Source organism: Podarcis gaigeae, assembly GCF_964106915.1.
Source record: "Podarcis gaigeae genome assembly, chromosome: Z".
NCBI classification, from domain to species: Eukaryota; Metazoa; Chordata; class Lepidosauria; order Squamata; family Lacertidae; genus Podarcis; species Podarcis gaigeae.
This window is the reverse complement of record NC_139691.1, coordinates 6,863,807-6,879,928: the sequence shown is the minus strand read 5'-3', so window position 1 is coordinate 6,879,928 and position 16,122 is coordinate 6,863,807. Positions and strand designations below refer to the sequence as shown.

The following is a 16,122-nucleotide window of genomic DNA, read 5'->3' as shown; positions in this document are numbered from 1 at the left end:
CCAGATCAAGACCCCTTCAAGAGATAGGAGCAATGCAACCAGTTTGTGTCTCTTGGCTGTCTGGATCTACATGAAGTAATAACTGTGGTATTTGATTGAATATTAGATATAGATTTTGATTATGTCCTGTCCCAATATTAATTGCATTTCACCTCTTGGATAGAATGCATCAACAAACGATTCCTGTGAGCCTGCATTTTTTAACCCTCATGTAACCCTTGTAGACACTGCATAGCCTTCTAGCCTTATCTGACCCTAGAAGGGTAAATGATGTTTTGCTAAACAGGTAAATGTTGAGTTAGCACAGGCATAGGCAAACTCTGGCTCTCCAGATGTTTGGGACTACAATTCCCATCATCCCTAGCTAACAGGACCAGTGGTCAGGGATGATGGGAACTGTAGTCCAAAATATCTGGAGGGCTGGAGTTTGCCTACGCCTGAGTAAGCATCTGGGTGAGAACTAGCATTTCTCATTGAAGCTATCCAAGGCCCAGAAAGAGGAGATTGGAGAAGAATTTATGACCCTCTTCCCTTCTCACTGAAGGTCTGGCTGCCAAGACAACTATCGGAGTTGCAAGTTGAGACCAAATAAATAAGGTAAATTATCAGTATGGAGCCATGCATGTTTACATCGCATAACCTGTAGCCTTTCTTGATGTATGTACAAAGATTAAAAAATGCTTTATGACTCTTTGTGTGCTGTGTTTGAAACTGCTATATAGTGCTACCTCGGGTAAAGTACTTAATTCGTTCCAGAGGTCCGTTCTTAACCTGAAACTGTTCTTAACCTGAAGCACCACTTTAGTTAATGGGGCCTCCTGCTGCTGCCATGCCACCGGAGCACGATTTCTGTTCTCATCCTGAAGCAAAGTTCTTAACCTGAAGCACTATTTCTGGGTTAGCGGAGTGTGTAACCTGAAGCGTATGTAACCCAAGGTACCACTGTACAGTATAAACCTTGTTCTGATGTGCCTCATGGCAATCCTTTCTAACTGAGGGTTCACTGAATAAATGGTTTGCTGCCCTATTGCAGTAGCTTTAATAAACTGGGTTCCTACAGGGGACGCTACCTTGCTATTCTTTGGTCTCTTGTTTATTTAAAGGTTTTCCTTCTCCTGGGCAAGGACCAGTAATATAGAAGTAAATTCTTACCTAACACATTTTTCCAGTGCCTATTACTTGCACTGGTGTAGTGTAAGTGGGATATGGGGTTGTCTGCTGGAAGGCCAGTGTAACTGATAGACCCTTCTTTCTCTTGCAAATGTATGAGTTAACAGCACTGCAAGAAAGATCTGTTAAGGAGGTCTGCAGAGGATGAACTTACACCAGCAATACTCTTCGGTATGAGGATGCCGTGAAGGTAGCTTGGAAGCTTCAGCTGTAGCCCAGGTTTTAGCAAAGACCTAATAAACTAATAAATCAAATTATTAGTTAATTCCATCAGGCTGCAGAACTGAGGAACATAAGGGAAACAGGGCTGTTTCATCAGCTCTTCCGACAGACCAGCTGCCTTTTGCTCTTTCAACTGCTCCCCATAAAGGTAAAGGTAAAGGGACCCCTGACCATTAGGTCCAGTCGTGACTGACTCTGGGGTTGTGGCGCTCATCTCGCTTTATTGGCCGAGGGAGCCAGCGTACAGCTTCCGGGTCATGTGGCTAGCATGACCAGAACCAGAGCAGCACACGGAAATGCCATTTACCTTCCCGCTGGAGCGATACCTATTCATCTACTTGCACTTTGACGTGCTTTTCAACTGCTAGGTTGGCAGGAGCAGGGACCGAGTAACGGGAGTTCACCCCGTCACGGGGATTCGGGCCGCTTACCTTCAGATTGGCAAGTCCTAATTCATCAGGCTGCAGGGTAGAGGGAGGGAAGGGAAGCAGGGTTATTCCATTGGTTCTCCAAAGAGAGCAGCTGACTTTGGTTTGCTCTCATCAGTCACCTAGCAGCAGCCATTCAATCAAGCTTTCTGAACTGCTTTTGTTGCTACTGGATATTATAAGAACTTAGTAACTTTCCCTGCCCTCTTTGAGCATGCATGCAATGTCAAAAGTGAGGAGACTGAGCAACAGCCACCACTTGCCTTGCATTCTCCCTCTGGGAATGTTCGAACACAATGTTTTTATATGCTCTTTCTGTTTTTAACAGATCTAGGTTTGCATTTGTATCTATATTTAGGGTTGTTTTCATTTGAGCATTCTGCTGTCAGCTGCCTAAAGTGTTCTTTTTTAAAGCAGAAAGGTGGGATTAGAAATTGTCTTAATAGACAAAAGAAGCAAATATTGGGCTGGAAAAACAATATGGGAAAGTGTCTAGCAGATTCTCCTTGTCTGCCTTTATTTCTGCTCAGATGGAGTGGAGAAAGTTGACCTATTTAGGGGTGGTCCCTTATTTGTGGGATTCAGTTCCATGTGAGAATGGACAAGCTCCATTCCTGCACATTTTAAAGTGGGTTTTTAATGCCCCACTTTCTCCTTTATTATATTACTGTTTTGTTTTAGATAGATATGGCTGGCCCACCCATGAGACTAAGTGAGGTGACCACCTCAAATGTCAGCATCCACTGGGACACCAGATCCGGCCTGCAATGAATGCATTGCCCACCACTTGGTGAATAGAAGGTGCTGCTGGTCTCCTTCAACCATTATGGAGGAAATGGCGGTGGCTGCCCTCTGGGGTCTCCTGGGGTCTGCACCCACCTGGTGTAATTCAGAGCAGTCTCCCCATCTCTGGTGTCTACCTTTGATTCCCACTTCAACTGCTAGGTACGGTTAATTTGATATTCACCCTTGTTTCCGATGAAGATCTTAATTTTCCCTATGTTCCTGATCTTCATCTCTTCTTACCTGGTGGGGGCACGAATCACCATCAAGACATCAGGAGTCTTGAACTGGCCTTGCTGCTGTTGCTTCTGCTCCTGCAGCAGCTGTTGCTGCTGTTGTTACTATAAATCATGTTTTTGTTTATCTCAGTGCTTGGAAAGTTAATTTTAATAAGGAATTAGTTCCAGTTTCAGATCGCCCCCTCCAAAAAGGATTTAGTTCTTGGTCAAACTTGCACTCTCCAAAAAAGGACTAAACTCAGCTTGATCTATGAATAAATGATGGTATACAAATTTAATCAACAACAACAACAACAACAAATTTTGTTCCAATTAAATTCACAATTCATTCCCCTGGTTCTTAGCATCTTCTCCCCAGCCTTCAAAATTTTACAAGCTGCTCTTCTAAAGTTTAAAATATACTTAAGAAGACTAACAAAAATGTCACTCAGTATATAATGAATGGGAAAGACTGTGGACAAAAAATATAGATTTCACAGCATGTTACCTAATAAAAGAGAACTATATGAAAATGCATCATAGGTGGTGCCTGGCACCAGAAAGGCTGGCAAAAATGAATAAAACATAATTATAGTGCTGGAGATGTAAGAAACAAAAAGGAACCTTTTACCATATGTGGTGGACATGCCCCAAAATTGGGAATTTTTGGAACATGATCCACGAAGAAATAAAGAAAATACTAAGAATATCATATAGTAAAAGGCCAGAGGCATTCCTTTTAGGAATTTTAAATGACGATATTCCAAAAGACAAAACTTAATTTTTCTTAAACATGACGTCTGCAGCAAGAATCCTGGTGGCTAAGTGTTGGAAAGGGAATGAGTTACTCACTAGGGCAGAATGGTTATGTAAGCTTTCAGAATATTTAGAATTAGCCAAATTAAGTGAATTAAGTGAAAAAGGAGTGGGAGTGCCTAAAAGAATACCTTAAAAGCCAAGGTTCGAGGACAGAAATCTGGCTGAGTCTGGAATAACCTTTTGAAGTGGAAGGATAAGAAAGAGGGATTTATATCTAGATGCTAGGATAGAGATGATAAGGAAAACAGGAAAATAGGAAGATACAATGAGAGGTAAAGGAGGTGCTGTGGGATTGGTGGAAGTCAGTGTGTGTTTTCCTTTTTAGTGTTTATATTATTAATTTGTAAGATTTGGATTTGTTTTTCATATGCTTGTTTTTGTGTATTGTTATTTTTCTTTTGTTGTTGTGTGAAAAATACTAATAAAATTTACTATATTAAAAAAAAATGTCAAAACACAGAGACAGTCTAATGTGAAAAGTGGTTTCATTTTTCTAACAATTATGATCTTTAAGCTTAAACAGCAACATCACTTTTCAGATTGGTAAAAATGCTGACTGCTATGGCCACAGTCAAACACAGAGGTAAGTATGATGAATGCCCTATACATACATACATTACTGAACTAAAACTGAAATTAATCCCCCTCCAAAAAACTTTCATTACAAAATTCATGTTTACTTCACCCACTTCAGGTGTAATTCAAATATTTTTTAATCAATTCAGTAAGTTAGTTAATCTGAATTAGCTCCTTTCAAGCACTATTATATCTATATAATTGATATCATATATACAAATGTATGTGTTATGTGTGTGTGTGTGAGGACACATACTGCTTTGTAGAGGCTTTATTGTCTTGTAAATCCCTTGTGAAGCGATCTACAAATCACATAACATATTTGAAAATTATGATGAGTGAATTGTATGTTGCATGCTTGTTCATGTATGTTTGTAATTATGTGGAATTAAAAATGTAATTTGTTAAATAATACATCACATAAATTTATTAAAGAATACATCAAAAGGAAGGGAAGAAAGAAGCACAGTACATAATGAAAGGACATAAGAACTGCTGGATCAGGGCCACGAGTGATCTAGTCCAGCATCCTCTTCTGACAAGAGGCCAAGTCTGTGGGCAAACAGCATTCAAGCACAAGAGCTCACTCCTTTCCTGGTATTCAGAGGCACCGCCTACAACTGTGGAGGACAGAATGGCAGAACTCCATAGAATGTGTAGTTTAACCCACTGTCTAATCAGCTAAGGGGAAATCACATGGTAAAACGCAACTTCCTCTTGGCATTCTGTGGTCATCATGCCTTCCTAACTTCATTTACCAGCAACACGAACCCTGCCTAAGAGAACGCCACCAAGCTGTTCTGTTTTCAATTTCACTTCCTTCTTCCAGTGCGTCTCTCTAGACGCAGCTCTCTACCCTTCATGGCTCTTACTAGGCCTCGTGTGGCGATGCAACGCTCCTTTTGTTAATGTTGTTTTTTCTCTCTCTTCAAACTGTGTGTTTCTTTCTTTCCACTGGAAGATGCCCAGGAATGGTTGCTTCTGCCCTTCACTGATCATCACATTCTCTTTGGCTGTGTTTTTCCAGTCCCAGATGATAATCAGAAGCCTCAACCCCTGCTTGGAGGTAGGTGTGCTTTTGAAATATGAGCTGATGTTTCCTCTGGACAGTGCCAGCCATTAGGCAGAGTGAAGCAGCTGATTTTTAATGTCAATTGTCCTAGTGTTCTTATTGCGATTAGAAGAGAGATAAGCACCTGTAGGATTTTCAGCCTCAGCTGTCGGAACAACACAGCTGCGCTACAACACTCTAGGCACCATGACTTGGGATGTGCATGCACAAAGCCATAATGTACTGGTTTGCCTCTGTGAAATAGAGGTGTAGGAAGCTGGTATGTACTGACTCTGATCAATCTAACTCAGTAATTTCCACATTGACTGGCAGGAGGTCTCTAGGATTTCAGGGAAGGAATCTTGCCCAGTCCTACCTGGAGATGCCAGGGATTGAATTTAGAACTTTCTGCATTGCTTGGGGATTGGACTAGATGGCACTTTGAGTTCTTTCTAACTCTATATTTCTATGATTCCATGAATGCAAAGCAGGTATTTTGCCACTGAGCCTTCCTCTGGAACCTTTTCTCTCCTCCTGCCGATATCTCTGAATCTCTTGACTCAGAGTGCTAGGGCTTTTTTCCTTTTGTAAACCAAAGTGGTTGGAAACAGGGGTGTGTGTGTTTATGCAAATATTAAAGCCTTCTTGTACCCAGTTTCTCCTAGTGCCCATCAGTGAGGATTCTAAGGGGCCAAAGAAAGCACAGATTCATTCTGGTTGTAGTGAAATAGCAAGGCTGTGCATACGACATTTAAAGTACATTCCAAGCTGGGGTGCCGGGTATGGGGCTTCAGCCCCCTCAATATTTTGAGGCAGGGGGCAGAACCCCCCTCAATATTGAGGGGAATGCCATACCCTGTCACCCTTGAGTGAGCACTGGGTGGGGGTGACGGGTAATTTATGCCCTCCACACACACCCGCCTCAGTCACCAGAGCATCCTGGCAGGCACCTACATGTCCCGGCAGGTGTAGCCTTATGGGGGGCATTGTCTTGTGCGTGTGACATCATGCATACACGACAACTCTCCCATGTGGGGCCCAGCTCAGCACGCCTGATGTAAAGCACATGACTTCCCCTGCAGAACACTAGTTTGTTAAGGGTGGTGGGAATTGTAGCTCTGTGAAGGCTAAACTATTTTTCCCAGAATTTTCCAGGGGAAGTCATGTGTTTTAAATGTCTTTAAATCTATGATGTGTTTGTAGCACTTCTTCTGCCCCAGTGCTTTACTGCCTTGCCCTTCCCACTCTCCCTCTTGTTTAAGTCATTGTGATGGCTATGACAGAAGTCTTGTCCCACTGACCACTGTTGTGCAGATTGTTGCTTGGTCATTCCTAACAATTAGGCATGTCTTCCTCATTCTCTGTAGCATCTTTATAAACACAGTTTGATTGAAATGACCTGTTCATGTTTCAGGTGATCCCAGGTATCACTTACAAATGCATGGAGCTGAACCTCAGTGCTATTCCACCGGATATTCCAAATTCCGCCCAGAGCCTGGATCTCAGCTTCAACCCACTGGGAATCCTGACCTCAAATTATTTCTCACCACTCTTCGCACTGAAGTTTCTGGACCTCACTAGGTAAAGTAGTGTATTTTTATTGCTGAGACCACTGGCCCAATTGGCTTCATGTCATGTTGAGAGCCAACGACAACAGATGCAAAGCTGGTGCAAATGTAACAGTTGGTGCAAACATTACAGCATCTGCTACATAAAGCTACTGGGATGGGGGTCTCCAGGCATGTCTGTATGGTTCTTGGGACTCTTCCCATGACCCTGCTTTCCACCCTCCATAAGTTTTTTGTATAGCTGCAGATTGTGCTTAAGCTTTGATAATGCTTCTTGCTTGCTTGGATGGAGGCAAGAGGCATGTGAATGTATAGAAGCAGGCCTACTGTGCAGAAGGTAAAATTTACATTCTTTTGCTCTCCCTACTTCTGCATTCACCACTTAATCCACCGCCTGAAGGTTGCTTGGAAAGGAATAAGGCCCTTGGCCGGAAACACACAATGTATATGATATTTATGAATTACGAATCATGAATCATGATTTATGATTCATGATATAGGATTCATGATATTTATGAATTATGAATTACGAATCATGATACATGATTTAGAATTCACGATTCATGATTTAGGATTCACGATATTTATGAATTATGAATTATGAATCACGATTCATGACTTAGGATTCACGATATTTATGAATTATGAATTATGAATCACGATTCATGACTTAGGATTCATGATATTTATGAATTATGAATTACAAATCACGATTCATGATTTAGGATTCATGATATTTATGAATTATGAATTACGCATTACGATTCATGATTTAGGATTCACGATATTTATGAATTATGAATTACAAATCACGATTCATGATTTAGGATTCATGATATTTATGAATTATGAATTATGAATCATGATTTAGGATTCATGATTCATGATTTAGGATTCACGATTCATGATTTAGGATTCACGATATTTATGAATTATGAATTACGAATCACAATTCATGATTTAGGATTCACGATATTTATGAATTATGATTTAGGATTCACGATTCATGATTTAGGATTCACGATATTTACGAATTATGAATCCTAAATCATGATTCATGATTTAGGATTCTCGATTCATGATTTAGGATTCACGATATTTATGAATTAGTAATTATGAATCATGATTCATGATTTAGGATTCACGATATTTATGAATTATGAATTATGAATTATGAATCACGATTCATGATTTAGGATTCATGATATTTATGAATTATGAATTATGAATCACGATTCGTGATTTAGGATTCACGATATTTATGAATTATGAATTACGCATCACGATTCATGATTTAGGATTCACGATATTTATGAATTATGATTTAGGATTCACAATTCATGATTTAGGATTCATGATATTTATGAATTATGAATTATTAATCACGATTCATGATTTAGGATTCACGATATTTATGAATTATGAATTACGCATCACGATTCATGATTTAGGATTCACGATATTTATGAATTATGAATCACAAATCACTTTTCATGATTTAGGATTCATGATATTTATGAATTATGAATTATGAATCATGATTTAGGATTCAGGATTCATGATTTAGGATTCACGATATTTATGAATTATGAATTACGAATCACAATTCATGATTTAGGATTCACGATATTTATGAATTATGAATCCTAAATCACGATTCATGATTTAGGATTCTCGATTCATGATTTAGGATTCACGATATTTATGAATTAGTAATTATGAATCATGATTCATGCTTTAGGATTCACGATATTTATGAATTATGAATTATGAATCACGATTCATGATTTAGGATTCACGATATTCATGAATAATGATTTAGGATTCACAATTCATGATTTAGGATTTACGATATTTATTAATTATGAATTACGAATCACGATTCACGATTTAGGATTCACAATATTTATGAATTATGAATTATGAATCACGATTCATGATTTAGGATTAACGATATTTTGAATTACGAATTATGAATCACAATTCATGATTTTTGATTCATTATATTTATGAAACATGAATTATGAATCACGATCCATGATTTATGATTCATGGTATTTATGATTTATGGTAATTACGATTCATGGTATTTATGATTTATGGTATTTCTGAATTACGAGCTATGAATTATGAATTATGGATTATGGGTTGTGGTTTATTTATGGTTCCTGATTCATGAATCATGGTATTTATGATATTTTTGATATTCATGATTTATAATTTATAAATTATGAATTGTGAATTGCTTTTATGAATTATGAGTTACGATTTATGAATTACCTTTTATGAATCATGATTTATGAATTATGATTTATGATATAATAAACCACAGAGCATAGGGCTTGCCAATCAGAAAGTTGGTGGTTTGAATCCCCGCGACGGGGTGAGCTCCCATTGCTTGTTCCCTGATCCTGCCAACCTAGCAGTTCGGAAGCACGTCAATGTGCAAGTAGATAAATAGGTACCACTCCGGTGGGAAGGTATACAGCATTTCCATGCTCTGCTCTGGTTTTGCCAGAAGCAGATTAGTCATGCTGGCCACATGACCCGGAAGCTGTACACCAGCTCCCTCGGCCTACAGAGCGAGATAAGCACGCAACCCCAAAGTCGTCCGCAACTGGACCTAATGGTCAAGAGTACCTTTATCTTTACCTACCCTCCCTATCTGACTGGGCTCCTCTTTACAGTTGGTTGGGGTGTATGTGAGCAGGACAAACAAGGGCTTGCCTTATCTTTGTGGTGAGGGTAAAAGGTAAAGGTACCCCTGCCCGTATGGGCCAGTCTTGACAGACTCTGGGGTTGTGCGCCCATCTCACTTAAGAGGCCAGGGGCCAGCGCTGTCCGGGTCACGTGGCCAGCGTGACATCGCTGCTCTGGCGAGCCAGAGCTGCACACGGAAACGCCGTTTACCTTCCCGCTGGTAAGCGGTCCCTATTTATCTACTTGCACCCGGAGGTGCTTTCGAACTGCTAGGTTGGCAGGCGCTGGGACCGAGCAGCGGGAGCGCACCCCGCCGCAGGGATTCGAACCGCTGACCTTTTGATTGGCAAGTCCTAGGCGCTGAGGCTTTAACCCACAGCGCCACCTGCGTCCCTTGTGGTGAGGGTAAATTCCACTAATTTCTCGTGTGTGTGGAAGTATATAATCCTGGTGGTGGCACAGGAATTCAACCTCCTCCAAGATCCCGTACTTGCTACTACTACAAGCCGCGGCTAGTTTTCAACCATTAGCTCAAAGAGAACAATGACACACCTCAATGGTCTTTCAATCTCAGGAGCATAATAGAAGGGAAAAATTGGATGCTCCCGCAGGCCAGTGGGGACCAGCTTGCTATGTTTCAATATATGCTGTAAGCCACCCAGAGTGGCTGGGAAAATCCAACCAGATTGGTGGGTATTATTATTACTAATAATCCCACTCCCTACCACAACAATGCATCTGGAATAATGCTACATCATTATGAGCACTGCTTCAACCAACAAAACTTATTGTTTGAGGGGGCTTCTGAGATTTTTTGAGTTTGAAAGCTAAATTATCCCACAAACAGTCCTGATCTGCTGGGCAGATAAGGGATAAGGCAACCTCTCAAGTGACCTGGTCCTGGGCTGTATAAGGCATCATACATTACTACCAACACCTTGAACTTGGCCCAGTAGACAAATGGCAGCCAGTGCAAATCCCCCAAGCCAGGTGTTAAATGTTGGCACTTGGTTTCCCCACAGCTGCAGCCTCTGGACTAATCCCATGCATAGCCTCACAGAGGAAAAGACAGTGATCCAAAGCAGTTCCCTTTGGCGTTTTCCTGAATTGCAAGGGGTTGGACTAGTCACTAGATGATCCTGGGGGTCCCGCCCAACCCTACATAAAATAAAATGGTGCAATAAAATGGTGGCCTGCTTGTACAGACAATCCTCATTTTGTGCTCCATCTTCCTTGGGACAGCTCTTTAGATATTTGAAGATGGCTATCATATCTCCTCTCACTCTTCTCCTTCATAAGGCTCGGTTTCCAGACTGTTGACCATCTTGGTTGCCCTCCTCTGCAGACGTTTCAGCTTATCAATATCCTTCTTAAACTGTGGCACCCAAAACTGTACACAGTATTCCAGCTTGTTCTGACCAAGGCTGAATAGAGCGGGACTATGATGTCAGCTGATCTGGACATTATACTTCTGTTGATGCAGAATATTTTACACCCCCACCTCCAATCACTGCCTCCTTGGTCATGAGTAGTGACAGGGATTACCCTTATCTTCCTTGAAAAGTACAAAGAAATGAATTTGGAAGAATGACATAATTTCCCAGTTGCTCTTTCAGCTCTATGAGTTTTTCAAGGTTCAGATTAATTCTGATGGATCTGAATTTTGCCCAGATACTTTGGAATAGTGAAGGGGGGATGTACACATACACATTTTCTCTGTTTGTGGAAGGTTAAGAGATGGAACCAGAGGGAATGACAGCCTCAGCATTTCCCAAAAAGTCCAAATGTGCCCATGAGCTTAAAGAGGTTGATGGCTGCATGGAGCCCATGAGCAGCCCCCTGTTTTCAGATTCTCTTCTTTTTTCCCAACAATAGATGCAACATCCAGAATATCGAAGACAATGCCTTTGGTGGTCTCTGTAACCTTTCTGTCTTGATCCTGACTGCCAATCCTCTCCATTTCCTGGGTGCAAGAGCTTTTCATGATTTGACATCCTTGAAAAGACTGGTAGCTGTACAAACTGAACTATACTCCCTGGACAACCTGCCCATTGGACAATTGACATCTCTCCAAGAACTGAATCTGGGAAACAACTACATTGATTCATTGAAGCTTCCTGAATATTTTTCCCGCCTACTATTTCTAAAGTTTTTGAACCTCCAAGCAAACAAGATATCTTCCATTTCGGTAGGAGATTTGGATGCACTGTCAAGCCAGAACCTCACACTTGTGCTATCTAAGAATGACATAAAACATATTGAGGTAAATGCCATTGCAGGACTTCACCTTCAGAAACTATCTTTGAGAGGCTGCTTTGAGAATAGCACCATTATGCAAGCCAGCCTTCAGAATCTGACTGGTTTATATGCCAACAGTTTAGTGTTAGGAGAATATAGGAACATTAAGAAGCTGCAGACTTTCAGTAAAGGTATCTTGGATGCCCTATGTCATATGCGCTTGCAGGAGATAACTCTCATCTGCATTAATGGTGATGTTGATAATACAGATGACCTCTCTCTTTGCTTGAACAACTTCTCCACTATACGACTGGTAGATACCTACATAAAAGATGTGTCAAATTTCCCAGCAAACTCAAGCATACGCCATCTTGAATTCAAGGACTCCAGATTTAGACAGGTGCCTTCAGTGAGGTTGTCTTCATTGAAGGAGCTAAGATCACTTCATATCACCCGCACCAAACAGCTTGTTGAATTTGAGGAGGACTTTCAGGGACTGCAGAAACTCGAGACCCTGGATCTCAGTCAGAATGCGCTTACTGCTGACCTTTGCTGGCTTTGCCTCAGAAAAGGGGTTCCAAACTTGAAGTATTTGAATCTTAGCTTCAATGTTAGAATCAGTTTAGAGCCTGAGTGCTATGGCCTCCCCAAACTGGAAATGATGGATTTACAACATACCACACTCAGTGGAGCAGGAGAGGTCCCTGTTTTTCTGTGCCTTCCAAATCTCATCTACCTTGATATTTCACACACCCACACAAATATTCAGTCAGAATGTACATTTTGTGGGTTGAAAAGTCTGCAAGTGCTGAAAATGGCTGGCAACACCTTTGAAAACAATAAGTTGCTTAACACCTTAAAGAACCTCAGCAGTCTGCAAATCTTGGACATTTCCAATTGTCGGCTGCAATATCTCTCCCTTAACAGCCTAGCCAGCCTCCATGAGCTCCGCGAACTGAACATCAGTCATAACAAGCTCCTGGGCCTCCATCCAGAGGCCTATGTCCACCTCCAAGCCCTCACTATCCTGGATTTCCATAGCAACCAGTTGTCTGTTTTAACAGAGAAGGATCTACAGAATTTGCCCAGCAGCCTGAAGAATCTGGACCTCTCTCAGAATCTTTTTGATTGCTCCTGTGAGAACTTGCATTTCTTGCAGTGGGCCAAAGAGAACAGGAACTTCCTCCGGCATGTTGAAAACATGATCTGCCACAGCCCCAAGCACTTAAGAGATGCCCGTCTGATGAATTTTGACCTAGCTTCTTGCCGTGTCAGTACAGCCACAGTGGCTATCTCAATGACCATTTCTGTGATTCTAGTCTTATCTTTGATTCTGGTTTATAAGTACTATTTTCACCTGTATTATTTGGCAGTGTTGCTTGGTGGACGCCGTCGCTCTGCTGAGGAGGACAATGTCTACGATGCCTTTGTCATTTACTCCAGCAGAGACCAGGAGTGGGTGACACGGGAGCTGGAGGAAACTCTAGAAATGGGAGTGCCTAGCTTCCACCTCTGCTTCTTCTATCGCGATTTCATCCCTGGAGTGCCTGTCATCACCAACATTATCAAACAAGGCTTCCAGAGCAGCCGGAAAGTCATCACTGTTGTCTCTAGTCACTTCCTGGAGAGCCGATGGTGTAACTTTGAGCTTGAGGTAGCTCAGTCTTGGCAGCTGCTGGATAGCAAAGCCAGTATGATCTGGGTTGTTCTAGATGGGACGGACAAAGCAGTTCTGCAGCGGAAGTTGGGCCTGTTCCGCTACTTGCGGAGGAACACCTATTTGGTGTGGAAGGACTCTGAGTTGAACCGGCATATATTCTTGAGACAGCTGCGGTCAGCCTTGCTTAATGGCTAAACATGGACAAGGAAGAACTGAAGCTAATGTTAGTAGGTTAATGTTAGCAGGCTAGGGCCATATCTCAATATTTCTGTTGCCGTGAGCCAGCCACCAAGTCAGGGCCGATGCTTTGCTGGCTGAGGCAAAGGACAAGATGGTACGCTCCACCAAGGCACATGCAGAAAGCAACTGGATAGGTAGTGGAATTGTACTCCAATACTGGTGAAAGGACTGTGACTTCCACTGCAGTTGAGGGCAGCAGGAAAACATAAAGTGTACAAGGCAGGCCACTCTCAGCTCCATCCACTCTCTGCCCCTCAGCATCTGCCAACTGAGGCAGATGCCTCACTCTGCCTCATTGTAGGGCCCTCCCTGCACCAAGTGAAGGCAATGTTTGAGAACAAATGTTATGGAGTGTTACTTTATTGAACCTTGAATAATTTCCATCTGGGAAGCAATGTGATGCACTACAAATGTCCTTATTTACTGGGGTCAGTCTCTATTCCTTGACTCGGCTGAATTTATGTTTCTTTCCCTCCCCATTTCTTTGCCTTTGGGGATGCCGTTTATAGGTTTTTAGTGGGGGCTAGTCCATTTGGGCAGATGGAGCATGGCCCCACCAACCTCTGTGAGCCCTCAACTTGACCCCACCTGCCTGCTTTCTGGTTTACAACCTGTCCAGGGGGGAGCAGTGCCTGCCAGCTTCCTCCTCCTCAGTCTCTGTGTTATCCCACTTGCAGAACTCAGCAGGGAGGAGGATGGAGAGGATAGGCAGAGCCTGGCTTTATCTAGAGACGCTCTGGCTTTATCTAGAGATGCTTTCTGCCCCACCAGTCCAGTGGGCACTACCTCCTGCTGTTGCTTATCCTCCATGGCTCAGCACCCTCCCCATAATCCCTAGTATGTGTGTTTGTGTGGAGGGGAATGGCTCCCTGTTTCTAGCATGGATATAAAAACGTGAACATGAACTTTTAGTGGGAAGCTACTGTTTTGCACACCCAGCTGCTGAGGTATATTTTTGAACTGTTGATACCATATTATCACTCACTCCTCCATAGTATATCTTTACTCTGATGAACAAACACACTTTCGGCTTATAAATTCATGGGATGCAGCCTATTGCTGAGTAGATCAATGCACAAGGCAGAGTAGAGCCTTCAGCAATGTGTATAGTGATATTTCAGGGTGCAGGGTAGAGACCTTGGCATGGTAATAGGGATGCTACCAAGGTGTCACTATTCTGATCAGTAAAATTCTGGAGGATGTGCACGGTCAGTGGGTGGGGGACAGGGGAATGTTCTGGTTGGATGACCCTAATAAAAGAATTTAGCCTTTATCCTTGGGAAAATGTGTATGTAGTGTATGTGGTGAGGGATTTTTAAGAGGGGGAAGAGGAACATGGTGCCCTTCACTTTGCCTCCCATCAGCTCCAGCCAGCATGGCTAGTGGACAAGTATGATGGTAATTTTAGTGCAACAGCACCTGGAGGTCCAAAGGTTCCCTTTCCCTTCCATAAGGATAGCATTTCAGAAGCTACATCCACTGGCCCATTCCTCACCTGAACAGTCTCTTCCTCCACCTCTGATATGACCTGTGTCCCCTTCTCCATCTCTGAGGGCTCTGACCTTTCCTCTGCCCTGGTTCCTGCCTCATGGGCAGTGCGAAACCCCATAACTGCCTCCCTCTTCTGGGTCAATCCATGACTTACTGAAAATGAAACAAAAATGAGTTGAATTGTGTATTACTAACAATAATAAATGGGAAGCAGAGAGAGAGTAAGACAGGCTCCTTTATTTATTTAAGGTTCTATATTGTCTATGCCTAGTAAAAGGAAGAGTGAATAAGATTATTATTATTTTTGGGTGAGGGGTATGTAGCCATAGGCCTGGAGCAGCCGTGGCCCCCATCCCTACCAACCATATGGCTGTCACACTCCTGTTTCATGGGAAGTAACCAATGGTTCCCTATTCAGGTGCTTTGTGAAAACAGAGTTGCTTCCTGAGACATTGTACAGGAAATAAACAACAAACAAACAAAAATATATGACTTTCCCCAAGGGCAGTGTTTATTTGTTCATTACAGCAGATAGGTTTTTGAAAAGAAGTGTTTTACTGTGTTTTGATCTGCTTTTTAACTTAATGTTGATTTTAAATAGTTTTGAATGTTTTAAATAGTTATTTTATAATGCTTGTAACTGATATTCCTTTTGTAAACAACTCTGAGGTTTTATTATACTCCAGAGCTGTATTAATTTGTTAAATAAATAAATAAATAAATAAATAACATAATGAATTAGAAAAGGAGAATGCCTCTTCTAAAATGTAGAATTCTTCCAAAATGACTGTTGCCACCCACAGCCTTCCACCTTTAATAAGTACTATTATTATTAATAATATTATTAATCACCTTCTAATCTGCTAATCAAGTTAATCAAAATGGGTTCAGTGGAATAATCCAATGAGTTGACCAGCTCATCACCTCAGCCCTCATCATCTGGTATTTAGTGCTGTGG

General features: G+C 41.8%; 1 protein-coding gene across 1 annotated transcript; it reads left to right on the top strand.

Moving 5' to 3' along the window:
• Positions 1-5,036: 5,036 nt before the first annotated feature.
• Positions 5,037-15,910, top strand: TLR4 (toll like receptor 4). The gene is made up of 3 exons (XM_083721073.1): positions 5,037-5,282; positions 6,682-6,848; positions 11,411-15,910. Exons 1-3 carry the CDS (start codon positions 5,178-5,180, stop codon positions 13,626-13,628), a joined length of 2,490 nt encoding a protein of 829 aa, XP_083577199.1. The 5' UTR covers positions 5,037-5,177; the 3' UTR covers positions 13,629-15,910.
• The last annotated feature ends 212 nt before the right edge of the window (positions 15,911-16,122 follow it).